General features: G+C 41.6%; 1 protein-coding gene across 1 annotated transcript in view; it reads right to left on the reverse strand.

Moving 5' to 3' along the window:
- HPRT1 (hypoxanthine phosphoribosyltransferase 1) overlaps positions 1 to 24,206 on the reverse strand; it is a 112,297-nt gene that overhangs the window by 41,493 nt on the left and 46,598 nt on the right. The window contains exons 3-5 of the mRNA XM_029606660.1: positions 14,690 to 14,873; positions 11,653 to 11,718; positions 6,131 to 6,148 (exon numbers count right to left, since the gene is read on the reverse strand). Of these exons, the coding sequence (XP_029462520.1) occupies positions 6,131 to 6,148; positions 11,653 to 11,718; positions 14,690 to 14,873 (268 nt within the window). The remainder of the gene's footprint in view (positions 1 to 6,130; positions 6,149 to 11,652; positions 11,719 to 14,689; positions 14,874 to 24,206) is intronic.

A 24,206-nucleotide genomic window follows, 5' to 3' on the forward strand; every position in this document is an offset into this window, starting at 1 on the left:
ACAGAAAGAAGCCAAAGGGTTCAGAAGGGGAACACCTACTCTCAACATGGAAGTTTCTCTTCACAGGAGTCCCTCAGGGATCATCCCTTTCATCAGTACTTTTCAATACATATTTATCCCCTTCAGGACAGTTAATGGGGGTCCAATTCTATATTTATATGGACATACAGCTATATATCCCTAATGAAGAGATTCATACTTCACCTACATCACAAATATGTCAAACTTCAGATATTATGAAAAACTGCTTAATAAAAAATATCAGTTATTAAATGCTGCAAAAACAAAAAGAACTTTATGAGGCAAACATTCAATATTTTAAAAGTTCAATACGACTGTGCTCTTTTTATCTGACGTTTTAGGTTCGGAGTCTTGGAGTTATTTTAGACTCGCAATTAACAATGAAGTCCCACATTCAGCATTTGGCAAAATTATTAAGAACTGTTACCCAGTCTTTGATACTCAGAACTTAAGATTATTATAGCAGTTTATCAGTAGGTTTGATGTTTTCTTTGCTACATGAGCTGCAACTGATTCAGCATGCGACCGCTAGGCTTTGTGGCATCAATAAGTTTAAGAACATAAAAACATAAGAAATTGCCTTGCTGGGTCAGACCAAGGGTCCATCAAGCCCAGCATCCTGTTTCAACAGAGGCCAAACCAGGCCACAAGAATCTGGCAATTACCCAAACACTAAGAAGATCCCATGCTACTGATGCAATTAATAGCAGTGGCTATTCCCTCAGTCAACTTGATTAATAGCCGTTAATGGACTTCTCCTCCAAGAACCTTTTTTGAACTCAGCTACACTAACTGCACTAACCACATCCTCTGGCAACAAATTCCAGAGCTTTATTGTGCGTTGAGTGAAAAAGAATTTTCTCTGATTAGTCTTAAATGTGCTACTTGCTAATTTCATGGAATGCCCCCTAGTCCTTCTATTATTCGAAAATGTAAATAACCGATTCACATCTACTCATTCAAGACCTCTCATGATCTTAAAGACCTCTATCAGCCCCCCTCAGCTGTCTCTTCTCCAAGCTGAACAACCCTAACCTCTTCAGCCTTTCCTCATAGGGGAGCTGTTCCATCCCCTTTATCATTTTGTTTGCCCTTCTCTGTACCTTCTACATTGCAACTATATCTTTTTTGAGATGCAGCATACAGAATTGTACACAGTATTCAAGGTGTGGTCTCACCATGGAGCGATATAGAGGCATTATGACATTTTCCATTTTATTAACCATTCCCTTTCTAATAATTCCTAACATTCTTTTTGCTTTCTTTGACTGCTGCAGCACACTGAGCCGACAATTTTATCCACTATGCCGCCTAGATCTTTTTCCTGGGTGGTAACTCTTAATATGGAACCTAACATCATGTAACTACAGCAAGGGTTATTTTTCCCTATGTGCAACACCTTGCAATTGTCCACATTAAATTTCATCTGCCATTTGGATGCCCAATCTTCCAGTCTTGCAAGGTCCTCCTGTAATGTATCACAATCTGCTTGTGATTTAACTACTCTGAATAATTTTCTATCATCCGCAAATTTGATAACCTCACTCGTCATATTCCTTTCCAGATCATTTATATAAATATTGAAAAGCACTGGTCCAAGTACAGATCCCTGAGGCACTCCACTGTTTACCCTTTCCCACTGAGAAAATTGACCATTTAATCCTACTCTGTTTCCTGTCTTTTAACCAGTTTGTAATCCATGAAAGGACATAGTCTCCTATCCCATGACTTTTTAGTTTTCTTAGAAGCCTCTCATGAGGGACTTTGTCAAATGCCTTCTGAAAATCCAAATACACTACATCTACCGGTTCACCTTTATCCACATGTTTATTAACCCCTTCAAAAAAATGAAGCAGATTTGTTAGGCAAGACTTCCCTTGGGTAAATCCATGTTGACTGTGTCCCATTAAATCATGTCTTTCTATATGTTCTACGATTTTGATCTTGAGAATAGTTTCCACTATTTTTCCCGGCACTGAAGTCAGGCTCACTGGTCTTTAGTTACCCGGATCGCACCTGGAGCCTTTTTTAAATATTGGGGTTACATTGGCCACCCTCCAGTCTTCCAGTAAAAGGATGATTTTAATGATAGGTTACAAATTTTAACAGATCAGAAATTTCATTTTTGAGTTCCTTCAGTACCCTAGGATGCATACCATCCGGTCCAGGTGATTTGCTACTCTTTAGTTTGTCAATCTGGCCTACTACATCTTAAGAACTTAAGAACATAAGAAAATGCCATACTGGGTCAGACCAAGGGTCCATTAAGCCCAGCATCCTGTTTGCAACAGTGGCCAATCCAGGCCATAAGAACCTGGCAAGTACCCAAAAACTAAGTCTATTCCATGTTACCATTGCTAATGGCAGTGGCTATTCTCTAAGTGAACTTAATAGCAGGTAATGGACTTCTCCTCCAAGAACTTATCCAATTCTTTTTTAAACACAGCTATACTAACTCCACTAACCACATCCTCTGACAACAAATTCCAGAGTTTAGTTGTGCATTGAGTAAAAAAGAACTTTCTCCGATTAGTTTTAAATGTGCCCCATGCTAACTTCATGGAGTGCCCCCTAGTCTTTTTACTATCCGAAAGAGAAAATAACTGATTCATATCTACCCGTTCTAGACCTCTCATAATTTTAAACATCTCTATCATATCCCCCCTCAGTCATCTCTTCTCCAAGCTGAAAAGTCCTAACCTCTTTAGTCTTTCCTCATAGGGGAGCTGTTCCATTCCCCTTATCATTTTGGTAGCCCTTCTCTGTACCTTCTCCATTGCAATTATATCTTTTTTGAGATGCGACGACCAGAATTGTACACAGTATTCAAGGTGCAGTCTCACCGTGGAGCGATACAGAGGCATGACATTTTCCGTTTTATTCACCATTCCCTTTCTAATAATTCCCAACATTCTGTTTGCTTTTTTTTAACTGCCCCAGCACCCTCAACCGACGATTTCAATGTGTTATCCACTATGACGCCTACTAGATCTCTTTCTTGGGTTGTAGCACCTAATATGGAACCTAACATTGTGTAACTATAGCATGGGTTATTTTTCCCTATATGCATCACCTTGCACTTATCCACATTAAATTTCATCTGCCATTTGGATGCCCAATTTTCCAGCCTCACAAGGTCTTCCTGCAATTTATCACAATCTGCTTGTGATTTAACTACTCTGAACAATTTTGTGTCATCTGCAAATTTGATTATCTCACTCATCGTATTTCTTTCCAGATCATTTATAAATATATTGAAAAGTAAGGGTCCCAATACAGATCCCTGAGGCACTCCACTGTCCACTCCCTTCCACTGAGAAAATTGTCAATTTAATCCTACTCTCTGTTTTCTGTCTTTTAGCCAGTTTGCAATCCACGAAAGGACAACGCCACCTATCCCATGACTTTTTACTTTTCCTAGAAGCCTCTCCAGGTTCACAGTGATTTCGTTCAGTTCGTCTGACTCATCACCCCTGAAAACCATCTCCGGAACTGGTATCTCCCCAACACCCTCATTAGTAAATTTGGAAGCAAAGAATTCATTTAGTCTTTCTGCAATGGCCTTATCTTCCCTAAGAGCCCCTTTAACCCCTTGGTCATCTAATGGTCCAACCGACTCCCTCACAGGTTTCTTGCTTTGGATATATTTTTAAAAGTTTTTATTATGAGTTTTTGCCTCTATGGCCAACTTCATTTCAAATTCTCTCATCACCTGTCTTATCAATGTTTTATACTTAACTTGACTATGCTTATGTTTTATCCTATTTTCTTCAGATGAATCCTTCTTCCAATTTTTGAAGGATGTTTTTTAAAATAGCTTCTTTCACCTCACCTTTTAACAATGATGGTAATCATTTTGGCTTCCTTCCACCTTTCTTAATGTGTGGAATACATATGGACTGAGCCTCTAGGATTGTATTTTTAAACAATGTCCATGCTTGTAGAACACTTTTAACCTTTGCAGATGCACCTTTCAGTTTTTTCCTAACTATTTTCCTCATTTTATCAAAGTTTCCCTTTTGAAAGTTTTGTGTTAGAGCTGCAGATTTACTTATTGTCCCCCTTCCAGTTATTAAATTTGATCATGTTATGATCACTGTTGCCAAGTTTGAGCACATAACTCCAGTACTGCGAACTTTGAATTGGCTGCCAATTAGATGGAGGCCTCAATTTCACTTAATGATTATTTTACACAAACATTTATATTCAGAAACTCATTGCATACTTGCAATAGTCTGCACTGGTATGAGGCAGTCTGAACATTAAGATTATCAGGGATGAATTTATTAGCCCTACCATTATGTAAATCTTATAGTCTGCAAGCTACATATGCAAGGGCTTTGCTTTATGCTGGCCCACAGTTATTGCAATTGAGAATGGAAGCAGATACTGAACTCTAGGGAATTAAAGCATGGCTTTTCTTGCAAGCTTATATATAAAGATCACTAGTATAGTAAGCAAGTCAGTTGATATACAGTCTTAGTTATAGCATTTTTAGATCTTTAAGTTTTAATATGTGTTTTATTTTATGAACATTTTATTTGGAATCCGCACTGACCACAATTTATGGAATTGCGGAATACAAATTTATGTATAAATAAATAAGTGCGCAAATTTCTCCATAAAAATGTGATGCACACCACAGTACATTATAAAAAGTGGCCACTAAAATAACTTTAGAGGGCTGCTTTTTTTTTTTTTTTTTTTTTTTTAATTACACAGAATATTATTGTCAAACTCTATAGTCCCTTATCACAGGATGCTGTAATTTTGGAAACAGCACCAGTCAAAAAAAATGTATATGATATTTTTAAAGCAGTAGAGTGATAGTAAGAATTTGTTCTTTTTAGGTTACTGCATACATGGAGCTGCATTCAGGCAGTGGCATCACCAGCCAACTGCAAATGTCGCAAGACCTTGAGAATCCATCAAAGTATCCATTAAAATATACAGAAAAGGAAGGACAGGTTCTTAAACAGAGGCTGCTTCCAAAAAAAAAAAAAAATAAAATCACAGCTCCTACAGTAAATGATTAGGTTCTTTTACAGCAACAAAGAAAAGCAAAAGTAGAACAGATGGTTTAAGCCATTACAGGCAATCTCCATCACATAATGGAAAAAACAAATGTACCATGAAGCAAGTTTAAAAATGATATGGCATGAAGCTCTGGCAATAAAATACCAATTCTAAAAAAATCTGTTGCTTATAACAACTTAAAAAGTTGTTTATATTATTTTTATATTACAAAATAAGGTAAATCATCTATATTCATTTAAAGCTTTTTGGTGGGCAGTGCCATGTTCCATGATTGCTATTGTATATATAAACGTCTTCTGGGTGATAAATATACAGGTGCACCGAGTTAAGAGACATGATAGTCACCATGGTGTCACTCTATAGCTAACAACTATGGATAATTAATGTGGATGACTTCAAAGTGCAATTTCATACAACATACAGAACATAACAGAAACAGGAGCCCCATATAGTATTTTAAAAAAATCTCAAAAAAGTCATCTTTTTAACAACTAACCCATTAGGTTAATCCAATTTAAAAAAAGGGCTTTCCTTGCACTTTATTTCTATACAGATTTAAGAAGAAGAATACAGGATCCACATTATTTGACCCATCCCATGTAGGAAGCAATTTTCAAATTGTCTGCATCAGGGGAAAGTCACAGGTACTTTTTACCTGCCAAGTCTGGAACCAATTTCCAAAGAGAAAATCTGCACACATACTTTCACTTCAAAAGCTCGCTACGGATACAAAGCAGCCGCAGATATTTGTGTTCACTTTTTGTGCGGGTGGATCTTTCCGTGGAAACAATAAATGTGCGTAGAGTTGAAAATTAAACGTAAACGCACTATATCCACTCCCCCCCCCCCCCCCCCGACCAAAACATACCCTCAGGAATGCCATCCCCTAATTCGGCTAAAAGCATACACTCTGCCTGTATTTTTAGCCATATTTTCAGAGGTGGGGAGGGAACAGGGAACAAATTTTAGACAATCAATTTACTTGTGTAAATCACGCCGCCCCCCCCCCTACTTCATGAGGTTCACCATAAGCCAGTCACACAGGAAGGTAAAATGAAATCAATATACTTACTTCTACAATCAAGACATTCTAAAAAAAAAAGAATAAAAACAAAAAAAGAAAGAATTACACACAGCAGAAAAAATGAAACTGTCTTCTCTGTCACATGCTATTTGACATAGTTCTTTCTTCGTTTACCTTTTGCGCTGAGGCACTTACTTCCCTTCCAGATAAACAAACATAACAGAGGAACTGGATGCAAAATACTACCACTTTAGACACAATTAACCAAAAGGAAGTGGAGGAGCAGCCTAATGGTTAGCCTAGTGGGCTGAGAACGAGGGAAGCCAGGAGTCAAATCTTGCTAACACACCCTGTGACCTCTGGCAAGTCCCTTCACCCTCCATTACCTCAGCTACAAAACTTAGGGTCTGATTCACTAAGGCTTTTCTCACATTCTGTCTCTATGGGAAAAATGCTTGGCGAGCGAGGCCCTTAGGGGCCGGTGCAATAAAAAGCGCAGCTAGCGGGCGCTGAAAAGTCAGCGCCCGCGCTCTTAACGCACGCAGGGCACCCACAAGGGGGGGCACCATGCTATACCCAAATTAGGGGGTCGCGCTAGCAAGGAGGCGCTAGGGGCACTTGCGTGACCTTAGCGCCTCCTTGGTGCCGCGGCTGCCGGTTATGAAAACAGACGCCAGTAAACTCATAACGCGGCGGTCTGCCGAGAGAGGTTTTTTTTTTTTAAAGTTAAAAAAAAAAAAAAAAGTACAGAAAAGCAAAAAAGTTCAGAGAGCAAAATATGCGTCTGAGACGCATAATTTTTTTTTTTAATGCGGAGTGAATGAATAGCAGCCTCATTCACATGGGTCGATGCGAGCGTAGACTTCTTTTGATGGTCAGCGCGTTTCGCTGCCTGTGTCAGTTTTGACCCTTCGCACTAGACAGATGACGCTCCTGGGCCCTAGGCCACCAATGCACTGTCCTACACAATGCTCCATGGCAAACCTTGGAGAGGAGAGAGCAACATGGTGGCAAGCACCGTCTGGCTCTTGATGGCCCCTTTACCTTGTGGTCCCAGAGAGGAGGCTCTTTTGCGTTTCTCCGGGCGGTCCATCTTCGGCCAAGGGGAAGAGGGGGGGAGAGAGACGCTCTGACGACAAGGCACAGGAGCCATCTCCCTCTTCCTTGAGATGCGCGATTTTCTGGGCGTACTGTCTCTGGGCTCGTGGCGACATGCGACCACAGTAGTGGCATGTCAACTGGTCGTGGTCAGGCCCCAGACAGACATAGCAATAATTATGTCAGTCAGTGATAGACATCACTTTACCGCACTGGCAGTATTTGAAGCCAGGCGGTTTGGGGGCTATGGTAGCACTGAAAAGTGCTGTTTTAGTCTTCTGAGTGAAGAAAACTCTGAGGAGAAGTCGGGAGAAAAAAAAAAACAACACTCCGCGTGTGGATGGTAGCGCAGAAGAAACAAGACTGAGAAGAAAATGGCACTCGATCAAGCGGGAAGACGCGCAGCCGCACAGAGCAAAGCTCTGCGACTGCTAGGGGAAGCTCCACCTCAGGGCCGCCGGAGGACGTCCCAGACAGTATTGGCTAATTCAGCCCTGCTATCGACGTGTAAAAAAAAACATTCATAAATCAGACTGAGTTTTTCATGTTATGTGTACTTTAGAGAAAAGTACAATGATGTTATTTCTAATGATTTCTTTTCATCTTGACATGAATGGGGGACATGTTTTTACAGTGAGAAACTACAATTTAAATCATCCCTACGCAGAGAGTAACCATATCAAAAGTGCCAGGTTGAGCCAGTCCTGGTTTTGCCCCACTGCATGCAGTGGTATGTTTTTCCAATTTCTTCAGGATGATAGGTCCCCACCATGCAATGAGTGAAAACAATCAAGACTACTTATGCAGCCCAGTTTAGTTTGTACTGCATACATAACTAATCATACTTACAGAACAACCTAACTATGCAGACATCAACTATCTGGGGAACTTTTCTGCTCAGTCTAACGAAAAGTGTCTAAAATATGCACATACAGATTTATTTATACACAACACCACAGCCTGTTTTAGAAACAATCAAAACTAATACCTGCAATCAAACCTAATTCTATCTGTAGATCAGCCTGATGCCTATAATGAATGTCACTAAAGTATCAGTTTTAGCTAAGCATGAACACTGCAGCTACCTTTCAGCAAAAACAAATGCATTACTCAATTATGTATATTTCTGGAGTCTCACATAAGGCTTTATCATTAGTCTCATATATGGGCCAATACAGTACCCGCCATTGGATGCGCGTTTTCGACGTGCTAGCGTTACGGGGCCGAAAACGCGCGTCCAATCCCCCGAACTTAATAGCGCCCACAATATGCAAATGCATGTTGATGGCCCTATTAGGTATTCCCGCGCTATTCAGAAAACAAAATGTGCAGCCAAGCCGCACATTTTGCTTTCAGAAATTAGCGTTGTTGCAATGTCTGACATTACCCCGACCACTCAACTCTGCAACCTGCCGCTGAACTGCAAGCATGCCAACAGGACTGCCCGGGCTTCCAGCTGATTGATGTTCCAGAGAGACTCTTCCGCTCTCCAGCGCCCTAGCGCTGTTAGTCCCTGACAGTGAGCTCCCCAACCCTGGAGGCTTGCACCTGTCGTGAGAACTAACCAGTCCGGCGATTTCAGAAAATCTCCCTTTCTTAGGTGATCCACTTGCAACCACCGCTGGAAGTAAAAGCAGACTTCCATCGGCAGGTGGAGCTGAATCGAATAGTCCTGAGACTGCAGGCTCCAACAAGACAGCAGGGAGCACTGAAGAGGATGCAAGAGGGAGATCAACTTGCAGGTCACCAGGCAGCTCTCTTCCAGAGACTTGGCCCAAATCAGCCAGCCCTCCTTCTTAGGCACAATGAAATAAACGGAATATCGACCCGTAATTTTCTTGAGCCGTGGGCACTGAGACAACAGCCCTCAGACTGAGAAGCCTTGACAATCTACACTCCACTACCTGTTTCTTCTGCGGGGAAGGCAGGGAGACACCATGAACATGTCCCGAGGAACACTGCGAAACTCCAGCGCATATCCGTTTCGTATTACCTCCAGGACCCACTGATCCACTGTGATTTCGAACCATCTCTGAAAGAGAGAGGGCGCCCCTCTATCTCCTGTTCCTGGAGTGGGTCACCAACACTCAATGGGAGGCTTAGCAGGTTCCACTACCCAAGCCCGCACCCCATCTGGGCTGTAAGCACTGAGACCTACCTAAAGATCGATTCCTCTGAAAGGTTTCTCCTCTGTAGGGTCGAAAATGCTTGGAAGCCTTGGTACAACCCCTCATGCCAAAGGGGCACATCATGTGCTTCTTATCCTCCAGCAACTGAGGAACTGGGGATTCGCCCTCATTACTGGCCAGTTCCTCCAACTCGCTCCCAAACAAGAGTGAGCCTTTAAAGGGCAATTTCTTAAGATCAGCCTTGGAGATTACATTGGCCAACCAATTGCTCTGCCATAACGGATGCCTTTCCGCTATTATCAAAGCCACCCCCCTCTGGCTGAGATGCAGACCAAATAGCAGCCTGCGTCTGAGCTGGCTCCATAACTACCCTGGAATTCATTCCAGAGTCACTGACCTACTGAGAGAGAAGTAAACAAGAATAAGCTTCTTGTTGTTCCCTGGTGGCTATCTGCCACTGCTTCAAAAGCTTGTTTAAGGATGGCCCCAATCCTCCTATCGTGCATATCCTTCAAGGCTGCTCCTCTCTCCACATGGATAGTTGTCTGCTTAAAGATGGTATAGACAAGCATATCCACTTTCGGAAAACGCAGGTGCTCTCTCACCATTGGATCCAGGGAGTACAGGCCTTCCAAAGCCCGACCCTCTTTGAAATTTGTTTCCAGGGCTTCCCACTCAAGATCAATCAATTTTTGAACGGCCTCCATATCAGGGAGAAAAACAAGAGGGTTTACCCAAAGAAAACAAAATGGGCTTTTTCTTTGGCTCAGACATGGAATCTGCCCCAGGTATTCTCAGCATTTTCAACGTCTGGGAAATCAGAGCCAGTAGCTCATTGCTATGAAGGAACAGCAACATAGCCTTATTCGGTTCCAGTCCCCGAGGAATTTCCCCATCCTCCAGAGAGTCAGGATCAGCCCCATCATCAGTACCATCTGGATTCCTATGAGGAGGACCTGCTGCCAATCTAGGTGTACTTCGGCGCTTAACACTAGTATTGGATGAGTGAGAGGCCACTGCCTGTGATTCTGACCTGACAAGATTGGACGGGGCTGAGGACTGCGCCTGAAGAAAGGATTGCACCTTGAAAGACATTCTACCCGAGAAAAGGCAGAAGGATCTATGGCAAAGGCAGAAGGATCTATGCCAAAACCATAATGCAGGTGTAACCACAAAGTTACACCTGCATTATGGAACACACTCAAACAGTTACAACCCTCTCTATGAAAAGGCAATACTGTGCCCACTGAGCTACTGTCAAACCAGTTAAGGGAGATCCAATGTCAGGCATCCCTCCTGACATGTCCTTACCCAGGCCATCATCAGGCTGGGAAGAACCAGGCTTAGTGAAATCAGAGGAAGTTAATTCTCCCTGAGTTTCTAAGCAGCACTGGCACCAATTAGAGGGCATTCCAGGCTGAGATGCCCGAATATGACAGGCAGCACAGAGGGAAAGGCGCTTAGGTTTCTTAACGCAGGCATCATTAGTCTGTCAGTATGCTTAACAGGCGACTGAAGGTGCACATCCAGCTGAACTCATGCTGCAAAATTTAGGAGCATAAAAGTTAGGCTTCGTAAAACTAAGTGCACTTCCACCGCACCAAATTTAAGTGTACAACTAATGCTTCCCAGATTGGGAGCACAACTCGGAGGCACAGCTAGACACAATTGCACGCATCAACAGTCCTGAAGAGGTCAGCTTAATTCGCAGGAAAAAAGCACGCAAAAATGCCGCCGGGGCTTACCACGCGGCGCACAGAAAAGAAAGTCTAACAGGAGGGCCTAGCCTACCCAGCTGCTCAAGTCACCAGCCTGCCCAAGTCCCATAATCTCCCATGGGAGCGGGAACGAACGTGGAATCACGCACTGAGCATGGAGAAGGCCTACAAAGAACCCTTCTCCTGTTTTTCTTTTTTTAACCCTAACCTGAGCTCAGCCTTTCCTGGCTGAGTACAGAGATGATCTCCAGCTGCAGGGGGAGAGGGCATATACCGTCACCACCACGCTCGGCTTCCTGCACCCACTGCCTTTCAGCTGTTTTAATCAGCTAAGTCCATGCTGGCTGAGAAATCCAGCTACCGGACCAAGGAACTCATCTGAGGGACTACAGAAATCACCTCAGGATTGGTCTGAAATATCCTATTGTCCCAATATCTAACTACCTCCTTTGCAATTTTATCCAATTATGTGTCATCTGATTCTATTTTCTGATATATAGAAATGTGAAGTGCTCCGTACTAGAGGGGAGGGGAATAGAAGCAAACTGGAGAACACAGTGGCTCTTAAACACCCTGACCACAAGGGGATCACATTTTCTAGTTTACTCTTAGCATCTACACATACCTTTCCAGTCAATGTTGACAGATCATCCCCACCAATTACTTTAATGTCTCCTGTTGATTGATCGTTCTGAAATTGTAAAAAGTTCTTTTGTAAAATCAATATAAATGTAAACAGATAGCCATGCATGAAAATATTGTCCACCATAATCCAATAAAGTCCAAGAAACATTTGCCAAACTTTGCATTAAACATCTGAATTCAAAAGTGTATTGGTATGAAATATAAAGCTAAATAAGCCAAGCAGAACCGGAATTGTACATACTGTGCACTGCTATATATAGGTACAGCAGGTCTGTCTTACCTGATGGGAATCAAAAATGTTTTGGCTGTAAAGTTTTGAAGAGCTCAATGGTCCAAAGACCTACAACCTTGGGTCAGCTAAAGCTGAGAATGCTAAGAGGCAGTATCCACAGCCCCCAGGGAGGGCCTGGCTGACAATCTACAACTATAACTGGCTGCCTCAGAGAGAACTTGCACCAGGCTCTGAAAGGGGATCATGGTATGCACTTCTCTGCAGAGAATCATTGCTATGATAGGCATGCGTGAGTGACTGGTTGTGGGCCCTAAGAAGAGGATCGTAAGGACAGAGTTTCAGCAGCCGCTGCTGCTTGCGCTTTTGGCCTGCAAGAGAAAGGATTAGGAGAGTTGCTGGAGATGGTAAGTAAAGTTTATTTTTCTTGATTGACTGCCATTTTAATTATTGGGTATTATGTAATCTGTCTGTTTTGAAATATTTAATTGGTATTTGGACAACTTATTAATAATTTTTATGAGTTTTTAATTGTTGGATGTTATTCTGTTCATCAGCTGTTTTGAAACATTTATTAGATTAGCTTTACAATTTCTTCTGTGGGGTTCTATAGCAGCTTGGCTTATTCTGTTTTTCTAATAGGAAGCATATTGGTGTTTAGGGCCTGGTTTAATATTTGTAGTGTTGCCTTTTCATAGAGAGGGTTGTTACTGTTTGAATGTGTTCCATAATGCAGGTGTAACTTTGTGCGGGTTTAGTTTGTGCACATTATTGCAGAACCTGGGACTGTCGGGCCGATACAGTAAAATCGTGGGAGAGTGCACACTCCTGTGTGCGCGATACAGTATTTTGATTTATTTAAATTAGGCCCGGCGGTAAAAAGAGGCGCTAGGGACACTACCACGTCCCTAGAGCCTCTTTTTTGACGGAAGTGGCGGCTGTCAGCGGATTTGACAGCCGATGTTCAATTTTGCTGGCGTCAGTTCTCGAGCCCGCTGACAGCCACGGGTTCGGAAACCGGACGCCAGCAAAATTGAGCGTCTGGTTTTCGACGCTCAATTTTAGGCAGATAAGGCAGAAAGGATCCAGTGCACAGAAAAGCAGTTTTTACTGCTTTTCTGTGCACTTTCCCGGTGCCCAGAGAAATTAGCGACTACCTTTGGGTAGGCGCTAATTTCTGAAAGTAAAATGTGCGGCTTGGCTGCACATTTTGCTTTCTGAATCGCGTGGGAATACCTAATAGGGCCATCAACATGCATTTGCATGTTGTGGGCACTATTAGGTTCGGGGGGTTGGACACGCGTTTTGGACACGCTATATTAACCCTTACTGAATAAGGGGTAAAGCTAGCGCGTCCAAAACGCGCGTCCAACCCCCCCCCCCCCCCCCAAACCTAATAGCGTCCACAACAAACATAGCATCTAACATACGGGCCGATACAGTATAGTACAGTGCGCTCCTTATTCATTAAGGGGTAATAGCGCGTCCAAAACGCACGTCCAAATGCCGGCTAACAGTGCACTCGTCGGAGCGCACTGTACTGTATCGGCCCGTATGTTAGATGCTATATTTGTTTCCATTTCTCCAGGTTTGCACTGATGCAAAGTGGCTTTTTTAGGTTTCCATTCCAGTTTCTGTCTCCATATTTATAATATGTGGTCTTTCTGTACTTGGTGAAGGTCGGCTTTGTGTGTGACAGAGGTGAGGTATTTTACTAGGATGTAGGCATTTGTATCAATCTTATTTGTTGTGTTTTCTCAATAGGACATGCATTAGTGGTAAATTACTCTCTTTTCATAAGGAAGGCTATTGTACCTAGTAGTAAAGGGAGTTTGTTTGCTTTTACTGAAATGTCACCAGAACATCTTTTTTGTATGGTGAGCTGTACAGGGTAATGATCTAGTTCTGTTCTGACCCATTGTTGGGGGTTGACGAGGTTCCCATGGATGCAGGGTGTATGTTTACATATAGCCCCATGACAGTCACATGTTAAGTGTGTCACGCATGTGAGAACCATCTGTCAGGTGTGTCCCGGCCGAAAAATGGTTGAGAACCACTGCTCTAGCCTTTAGGGATCCACAGTACTTATCTCATTCCCCTTTGAATTTTTCATTATTTTGTTTTCACCACCTCCTCCGGAAGGGCATTCCAGGCATCCACCATCCTCTCCGTGAAGAAACATTTCCTGACGTTGGTTCTGAGTCGTCCTCCCTGGAGTTTCATTTCGTGACCCCTAGGTCTACTGATTTCTTTCCAACAGAAAAGATTTGTTGATTGTGCATCATTAAAATGGATATAAAAAGGGAAAGATCTGCTGGCAGTCTTGCAAATGAAGGTTCTCTGCACCCAAGAGAGCTGCTGCGCTAAATACCCAACACTGTATAGCAGGAAATCTGACAGGCGAATAAACAGAACAAAAAGAATCCATACAGAAATACACTGGGATGGATCCAGATGTGAAGTACTAATTGGGCCCAAAGTAGGATATTACACCTAACTTATTCCAACAAAGTAAAAACTAGGGGATCCTGTACCATTAAATGTTTCTCCCTTGCTTAAATGGGGATATGGAGTGAGAAAAATTACCACAAACTTTTCTTGTGTGTATCTTGGATTACACATGGTTTCCACTGTAAAATAACTCTCTCTATTGGGAGGGACGCAAGTACAGCAGACTCCCTTGTGTGCAGATACATCATCACCACCATCCATTAAAGGTTCTTCTATTTAAATTTGCAGGAATAATTGCTTTATCATCAGGTAACTCTGACAAATATCCCATACTTACGCAATAACTTTTCAGCCTAATAAAGTCTACAGTCATTGGGATAGATTTGTCACTGTTTCTGTTCAGTGCTTTGATATAGTCTAGCAGGTCAGCAAAGAACTTATAGCCACCCTTAAGTACACAGAGTGCTACAATGTGGTGACCTCCCATGTCCTTCATAATGTCTCGAGCCAATCTTTCTGTCCTGCAAAGAAAAAAATACACAGATTTAGCAACTCTAAACTGAAAAATGTCTCAGGTGCTCGCAAGCCCCAGCTCTTACAGTCCATGCTGCAATAAAATGGCTACCATTTCCCATGCAGCAAGTCACTGCAAATGTGTGTTCACTGCTTCTTACTCAACTATTCCACTTCATCTCATGTAGGCATCGATGCAAATGCAACACAGTCTAGGAATACAATGACACCAACTGCATTTGTAGGAGGTTTATCGTAAACTAGAGTGTACTGAACAGCACTGAAGAACATTAATTATAATAAAATACATTTTCACATCCATTCACCTGAAGAATAAAATGTAATAAAAGTCAATGGAACCAAATTACAATGATACTGCAAAGGGAAGAGGTCCCTGTCATACATCACACATCATTTTACAACACAAGGAAAATGTAAGTATGTGTGTACTGGTTTTAGCTTTGCTCTTTATCAGAAACTGCCTAATGTACCTTATGGAGGAAGTTGGTTTACAGGAGGAAATTGAGAAGCATAAACATTTCAAATGCTGCACTAGCACTGTCACAGAGGGCTGTCCAACTTAAAATCTTATAACAGCTGATCAACTTATGGTTAACAATTGGCTCAGACATTCCAATCGGGGTCAGTTTCTGAGGTGTACAAGCTATGTGGCTGCAGAGATCAACATGCACAAGGAGCTGCCCTGCCCATGCCCTTGCCCTCTCTTACACGGTGATGGTAGCACAAGCCCATCGCCCATATAAGAGCACACTGCCGACAGCCTCTTTCTAGGATCTCTGCCCCTCAACCCAATATGCAATCCCTATCCCAAGTAGGAAGAGGGCCTGACAGTCCACCACCCTAGAAGAGATCTTTAGGCAGCGGCATACCAAAAGGAGGAAAGATCAGTGCGGGGCCTGTCATCTAGTGCGTGCTCATAGACTCTGCAGTGGCCCCACCTCTGCTCCCTACACAAGCTTCCTGTTAACACAGAAATCTAAGCAAGAGACAGAACTGCTGCAGAGCTTGTGAGCACATGCCGGCTCACAGGTCCTGCAATGAATTTTCCTCCTCTTGCTGCCACAGCCTGACAATCTCCATTTGTCTAGTCACAGGTCTAGTAGCAATGAAGTGAGCCAAGGTGAGGGAAGGATCCCAAAAGATGGTCATGGTGGAGCTTTGGGGGGGGGGGGGGGGGGGGAGAGAAGAGAATGGTAGGGCAGGATAGAAGGGAGCAGATAGGGCGGAAAGGATCCAGGAAAAGCGAGAGGATAGAAGGGAGAGGAGCCATGAGTGGGGAGGATAGAAAGGAGACAACTGAGGAAGGGGCCATGAAACGTGGTAGGGAAGGAAGGGAGAGGAAAAAAGGCCAAAAATTCCTCCTTTTGTGCCAATCTGCAAGCTCCTATACTTTTAAAAGCGGAGGGGATGGGATACTCCTGCCCATAAAGATGCAGGGGCTTGCAGGCCAACTTTAAACATCAAAGAGAAGAATTGCATCTTTGGAGGGGACCTTCCCCTTGTTCTGACAGCTACAGAGAGAGACACTGCCTCAGCCTCTCCTTCCCTGGAATGAGCCATGAGTGGGCTGAGGGGCACTACCTTCGGTTTTTTTTGTACAGAGTTCTGGTAAGCTTAGAGCCAGCCCTGATGCCAAAAGCATTTAAATTACTAAACTTAGTTCATGTTGGTGTTTTAAAACCTCAGCAAATCATACCATATTGGAAATATTGCCCACTCAAAGTTTTAAATCTATGTATTGGTAAAATATTTTTCCTCCAAAGAATTGAATAAGGACACCCACATTATCTAGCAGATGATCACAATGCAATCAAATCTGACAATCACTGGAGAAAAAGACATTAAGTAAAACTACTGTTGAGGCATTTAACTTTAAAAAGGAAGAGAACACTATATACCCAGAGATCCAAGATGGCGCATTAGAGTGAGGACGTGAATTGTCTCGCTCTCCCATTTCGATTAGTTTTTCGTCTGAGATATTTCCCCATGCCCCACTCTTGATGCAAAAGAAGGGCCAGAGAAAGGCTGAATTTGGAGTCTCCAGCTGGAGCGATACGGGGGCCGAAGGACGCTCTCCTCCTCAGAGGAGCGGACTTACCGGGTGAGGAGTTGCTGGGGGAACGCCGTGGAAACACGGATACAGCCGGCGTCCTCCTTGACTCACTACTCTCTCCCCGGATGATAGAACAGCCCCCGGAAACTCCGCGGCAAGTCGAACACCCGGAATTCTCTTCCGGGGTATACTGAGAAGGAGGAAATGCCGAGAGCCGGAGACAGCTCCAGGAGGACGACGCTTCCAGAAACCGCTGGGTCAGAGGGTAAAATACCCGATGGAGGAGAGAAGCAGGCGCTCGACTAGATAACTTCATGGCAAGTGGCTGAATTGAGAGAGGAAGATTTGCAGGATCTATGTCCCAAATTAACAACACTGGTAAGGCCAGAAACTTTCTCTCTTGAATCAACATGGATGGCAAATCGAAGCAATGAATAACAACATGATAGCACAATTCAAACCTATTGTAAGAAAAATTGGACAGACTGAATTACAATTGCAAAAAATAAAAGAAAATTACAGATAACAAAAGGGAAATAACACAATTAAAATTCAAAATGGGGGAAATGAAAAAGTTAAATCAAGGCATGATTAAAGATAACCTGTATATATTGAGGAAATTGGAAAATCAACAAAGTAGTAAAAATTTGAGACTGATCAATTTCCCCCCAAAAAATGTCAGTAACTTCAACAGAAATGTGGACAAAGTTTGCCTTAGAGACTTTGAAAATACTCAAACAGCCCTTCCCCCATTATCAAAAATATACTATCTCCCTATAAGGAAAAAGATTCAAATAGAAGGTAATGACTTGCAACAATTATCTCCTTTGAATATATCAGCGATCCTGGAGTCATCAATGGAGGAAGAAGCCCAGCCAACAACATTAATACTTTTTTGCTAGATTCCAATAGGGGCTGGGTCCTTAGGCAATACTTTCGAAATAAAACGGAATTATTTTGTGGACTGAAAGTATTCATTTTTCCAGATTATGTAAAGGAGAGACAGACCAGGAGGAAACAGTTTCTAGAATTAAGAGAGGGGGGTGATCCAAATGGGAGCCCAATTTTTTTTTAAAGTTTCCCTGCAATTGACTCATAAAATTTCATGATATATCTTATACTTTCTTTCAACCACAGCAGTTAAAAATGTTTTTTGAATGATAGAATCAATGCTTTGCCAGAGGATGTCTCAGAAGTAGCACCTGTGTAAACCTCATTTAAGGTTAAAATTGTTCAATATAATGTAATATAATCCGTCTCCAACCTAATGCTTTCTGATTGTTTGAGGTGGTAAATGGTAATATTAATTTCCTAACATAAGACGTCTCCTGTGAGGATCTCCCCGGTTCATTGAGGGCTAAATAATAGTTAGACAATAGTACTTATTTCTTATTATGTTAAGTGGTTGATATAACTGAACTGTATGTCATTAATTTTCTTTGAATGTTTACAAATGTTGTAACATTTGAAAAATTTAATAAAGAGAAATTAAAAAAAAAAAAACTTTAAAAAGGAAGAATATGAGAAAATGAGAAAAAAAACCACTAAAAAATAGTTACTAAGATTAAAAGTTTCCATGCGACATGGACATTGTTTGGAAAATACCATTTTGAAAGCATGTGGGAACACGTGCACACGTTTGTTAGCCCGCACCCAGGGACACGGCCATTTTACAACATACATGCGTATATGTATATCATGTTATAAAACAGCCTAGACGTGTGCACGCAATTTTAAGTGGACGCGCGCCTGTGTGTGCAAATGCCGCTTCTACCATGTAAATAGGATTTTAATAGACAAGTGCACCGATACAATTACCAGTTTTCCCAGTTCGCCCAGGTAAGGGATAGGACTTCTAAACCCCTCTAGTTTAATAGCCTCCCTTCTCCCCTGTTAGCCCCGACCCTTGAAACCACGTCAATTTATTTATCTTTATTTTATACTTACATGTCCTCCATAGCAGAAGCAAAGTTACGTGGCAGGGGACTTATGCACTAATTTAAGCTGAAAGCCAGGAATACCTATGCCATGTCCATGCCCCACCCAATTTTTTTGTAACTTTTCATTCGTGCACACAGAAGGAGATCTACGTGTAATCAGGTGATTTTTAAAATCCTCTCTGTGTGGGCCGGCCCAACATATTCAAGATTCACTCTGTTTTGGCTCCTGTCAGGCTTTTAAAATTCAACTTTAAATGAATTCTTTGCCTCCTTACTAAGGAGGATGTTGGGAAGATACCCACGCTGGAAACATTCTTTGATGGTGATGTTTTAGAGAAACTGAAGCAAATCACTACGAAAATGGAAGTTGTAATAGAACAAATTAACAAACTAAAGGGTAACATCACCAGGACTGGATAGTATTCAGCCCAGATTCCTGCAAAAACTCATAAATGAAACTTCAGACCTGTTACTAGTAATCTGTAACCAATTACTAAAAACAATCACATTACCTGAATAACAGAGGGTGGCCAATGTAACACCAATTTTTAAAAAGGACACCATAGGCAATCCAGAAAACTATAGACTGGTGAGCCTGACGTCTGTGCCGAGCACAATGGTAGAAGCTACTATATAGATAGACATGGCCTAATGGGTAAGAGCCAATATGGATTTTTCAATCTGAAATCTTCTTACCCTATCTATAAGATCTTTATGAAGGTGTCACTAAACAGGTGGATAAGGGGAGCCGGTTGATACAATATATCTGTCAAATGCCTTCTGAAAATCTAGAAGTCTCTCATAAGAGACTCCTCAGGAAGTGTGTCCTACTCTAGGTTAGTAACTCGTTAAAAAATTGTAAACAAAGAATAGAACTAAATGGTCAGTTTTTCCAATACAGAAAAGTAAATAGGGTGCCCCAGGGGTCTGTACTGGAACCAGTGCAGTTTAACATTCAAAGTGATCTGGAAAAGGGAGCAATGAGTGAGGTGATCAAATTTGCAGATACAAAATTATTCAAGAATGAGCAGATTATGAGGAACTGCAGAACAACCTTGCAAAGCTGGAGCACTAGCATTTAAAGTGGTAAATTAAATTTAATGTGGACAATTGTAAAATAGGGAAAAATAATCCCAACTACAGGTACAATACGCTGGTTCCATATTAGGAGTCACTATGGACAATATAATTAAATCCTCAGCTCAGTCTGTTGTGATCAAAAAGTAAATAGAATGTTAAGAATTATTTGGAAAGGAATGGAAAATAAAACAGAATATCATATTGCCTCTGAATTGATCCATGATGTGACCGCAACTTGAATAGTACGTGCAGTTCTGATCCTTTCATTTCAAAAACGATAAAGCAGAACTAGACATGCTGACAAAAAGGGACATGCTACCAGCGAGCTGAAAGGCACTGGAGCAGATAGTTGAGCCTGTTGCTGTACTGTGCAATTCAAATCAGCACTTTACCTGGTTCCTCGCTGTGATCGCTGGGATTCCCAGGGCCTGCAAGTCTCTCCCCCGTGATGTCGTCGTCATGCCACATCAACCTGCCTGCCAAAAGGGAAACGCTGCCGGCAAAGGGCCACAGCAAAGGGCCTGCCAATTTGCTGGAACCTGAGTGGGAACGTGAAGATGTTTTTTCTTTTGTTCTGATAACTTTGGATTATTATTTTGTCCTGAAGGAAATGGAATTGTCTTGCACGCCCCACCCCCCGAGTGAGGCCGTTGCTATTTCAGTCACAGTGGGTCAGGGTAGATATTTCCATCTAGCTTCCCCTAAGCAAGCTTTATAGCATTCCACAGGGATCAATGGCTTCTAATTTAATTTGATTTCCGGGGTGAAACGATACATACATATTACTCCAACATTTATAGAATTACACATAGAACAGCGCATTGAATATAAAGTTGGTCTCACTGTATTTAAACTCATAGAGTCGGGCATTTACCCTTGGTCAAATGCCCTACTTAAGTTGTATCAACCCTCACAACAGTTAAGATCCTCTCAGAGAGGTCGTCAAATGTTCCTTTTCAGTGGCAGCTCTCACGCTATGGAACTCCTTTCCTGAAGAAACGCGTCTTTGTTCGTGCATGTATAAAAGGACAAGATTTATCACATTCATCAAATAGTATTTATTATGAAATTATGTAACCGAAACTTAATGGCACTTGTTTAGAATGTATGACCCTATACATTTATCAACATTAATTTATGTGCCTCCCTGTAAACCGTTGTGATGGTATATAACTTAACGACGGTATAGAAAAGATTTTAAATAAATAAATAAAACATTCAGAGGTCTTCTCAAAAGCTTCCTTTTTAAGGCGGCTTACTTTTGATCATTACAGGCTTATTATGGAATGCTCTCAGGTCTATTTAATGTTTTTGTTTCCTTTGATTTGTTCGTTAATTGTATTTAACATACTGTTTTATGGTATATTTTAATCATGTGTAGCATATTTTTATGGATGCTTTACTTTGTACGTCGCCTAGGCCTTCATTGTGTAAGGTGACATACATTACAGGCATATTATGGAATGCTCTATAATCAGTTTTAGTTAAATATATCACATCACCCCCCCCCAAGCAACTAACAAATTTTAATAAATCTAAATCTAAACTAATTTGTGACAATGAGATGAGGTTATTAAATGCATATTTAAATGTGTTTATATTAATGTCTTTTCAATCAGAAACAAGGTTGAATTTTGTTCACTACCCTCAATGGATTCAAAGCCCAGTTTGTTTTTTTTGTCACTGAATCATGACATTCAGATGCTGATGTTGTAATTTATTTATTTATGAACTTTTTTATACAGACATTAATGTGAAACATCATATCGGTTTACAATAAACTGAAGGTAGAAAATACATGGAACAGGTAGGGGGAATAGACAAAAAGAAATAGAACAAAATATACACAAACAAGGAGTTTGAACTAGATAAGGAAAACAGAGGGAGAAATGAGAGAGTAACTATATCAATGCATAATAAGGGAAGCAACTATATCAATAAGGGAGAATAACTATATCAATACATAAGGGAAGGGATAATAACATGACAACAACGAAAAATGTGACAATATATATAAGTATTGCACGCGTTAAGAGTTGACATAACAATAAATAAATTAGGGTGGGATCATGGGGCAGGGCCATAGTCTGGTTAAGCCTGCTTGAAGAGCCAGGTCTAACTTTTTCTTGAAGTTGATAGAGCAAGGTTCGAGGCGGAGATTCGTGGGTAGTGAGTTCCAGCAGGTGGGGCCTGCAATAGACAGGGCTCGATCCCTTGTGGAGGAGAGGTGAGCTCTCTTAAGGGATGGGATGTGGAGGGAGCCTTTACTGGTTGCTCTGGTGGGGCGGATGGAGGGTTTGCAGTGGAAGGGCTCATCAAGCCAGTTAGAGTTGTGTTTGTAGATAGATTTATGTATAATGGTTAGAGTTTTGTAAAGGATGTGTGATTGGATCAGGAGCCAGTAAAGATCTTTAAGGATAGGGGTTATGTGATCAAATTTACGGGCATTTGTGATGGTTCTTGCAACAGCATTCTGCAGCATTTGGAGCGGTCATATCTGGCTATTTGTCCACCTGGTTCATCATACCCTCCAAGATCAAAAAGGGTGTGGTGTAGTTTTGTTTCATCAAATGTCCATACCTGTGCACCCTACTCATCATAAAGCTGGCAAGGGCAGTGAGAATCTTGCTATTCTCTTGGGAAAGTGGGCTTTTTCTCTACTCTATTGACCCCAGGGAGGGTAGGTATATACTCTGAAGTTTTGTTAGATTTGATTACATCTTTATATTTTTCGTTATAAAAAGTTGTTGGTGATTGATGACTTTAATTTGAGGATAAACTGCAACCCTGAAAAGAAAGCCAAAGAATCTGAGATATCAATTCTTTAGAATTATCTCAAATTACGATTTTCTCCACACATTGTAAGAATCATACTTTAAATTTGATTTTTGTTCCTGGTGACCCGATACCCAACAGTGTAGTGTCCAACCTACAGGCTGTTGATCTGACCATTCTATGCTTACTTTCAATCTTTGCCTCCTGTTAACTCAGTTATATGTTATTGTCAGTCAAGAGGGGAGACTAATTTAAATAATTTTACTTTTAAATAGCACAAGTATTTAGCTTATCTTTTAATTCTGCCTCATCTTTGGGGGGACTCCTTTAATGAGAACCTAGTTTTGACGATAGAGAAAGTAGCTCCTCAAAAGACCATAACTTTTTCTACACTGCATTTACAAGTCCAATGGTATACTTCTTCCCTTGATGAGTTAAAGAGGGCTATGAGACACATTGAGAGGCATTGGAGAAAAACTGAGACATCAAACGAGGGTTTTCTCTGCAGCATTTGCTGCTTATTGTTCTGAATTTGAATATGTTAGAAAGCTCTATTTTACATCTCGTTTACAATCTTCATTAAATTGCCCCAGTTAGTTTCCCGGCTTTCTTCTCCTACCAGGGGACATGAGAAATCAGGAGGTCAAAATTCAAAAGCCATTTAGACAGATAATACAAATCCATCTAAATCACCAACATGGCATATTAAGCTACTCACATGGCTAAATTGTAGCCAGGTAAGTAATTATCCAGTTATAATTTAGCTGGATAAACAAGGGGCGTTTCACGGACAGTCTAGGGAGGGGTAGAGTTATCCGACTAACCAAGCCAAATACTGGGTATATCCAACTAGGTTAGCTGGATAAATTAGAATTTCTTCTGAGCAGGTCTAAAGTTATCCAGCTTCATATGTCTGGATAAAGTGCTACTTAACCAGATATCTTTAAAGATATCCAGCTAAATAGTGCTGTCAAAATTGAAAAACAAATAAATACAGCGGGCCATCCCCTCCCCCCCCAAATATCTTGTAAAGGCCCTGTCGGACTGTGCCCTCCTCACCCCCCAACTCCTTAAAATATTAACAAGATACCCTCCCCCCGGTGAATTGTAAATTATAAAATCAGGCTGCACCTCGCTTCCCTCGCACCCACCCACCCGCAAGGGTTTACCATATCACGGTACCCACCGCTCTTCCTCCGACCCTCCTGATACCTTAAATTAGATTGCAGGAAGCAAAGGACCCTTCGCCCTACTCCCGGCACCTCCGAGCTGCTCCGAGACACACAGCGCTGGAAGCATAAGCTTACGTTATTTTTACCCTTCCAACGTTACCTCTAGCCAAGGGAGGGGATAGTCAGCTGTATTTATTTAATTGTTTTTCATTTTTGACAGTGCTACTTAGCTGGATATTTTTAAAGATTTCCAGTTAAGTAGCAAGTTATCCAGCCACATGAGGCCGGATAACTTTAAGC

The sequence above is a fragment of the Rhinatrema bivittatum genome, chromosome 6, assembly GCF_901001135.1.
Source record: "Rhinatrema bivittatum chromosome 6, aRhiBiv1.1, whole genome shotgun sequence".
NCBI lineage: Eukaryota > Metazoa > Chordata > Amphibia > Gymnophiona > Rhinatrematidae > Rhinatrema > Rhinatrema bivittatum.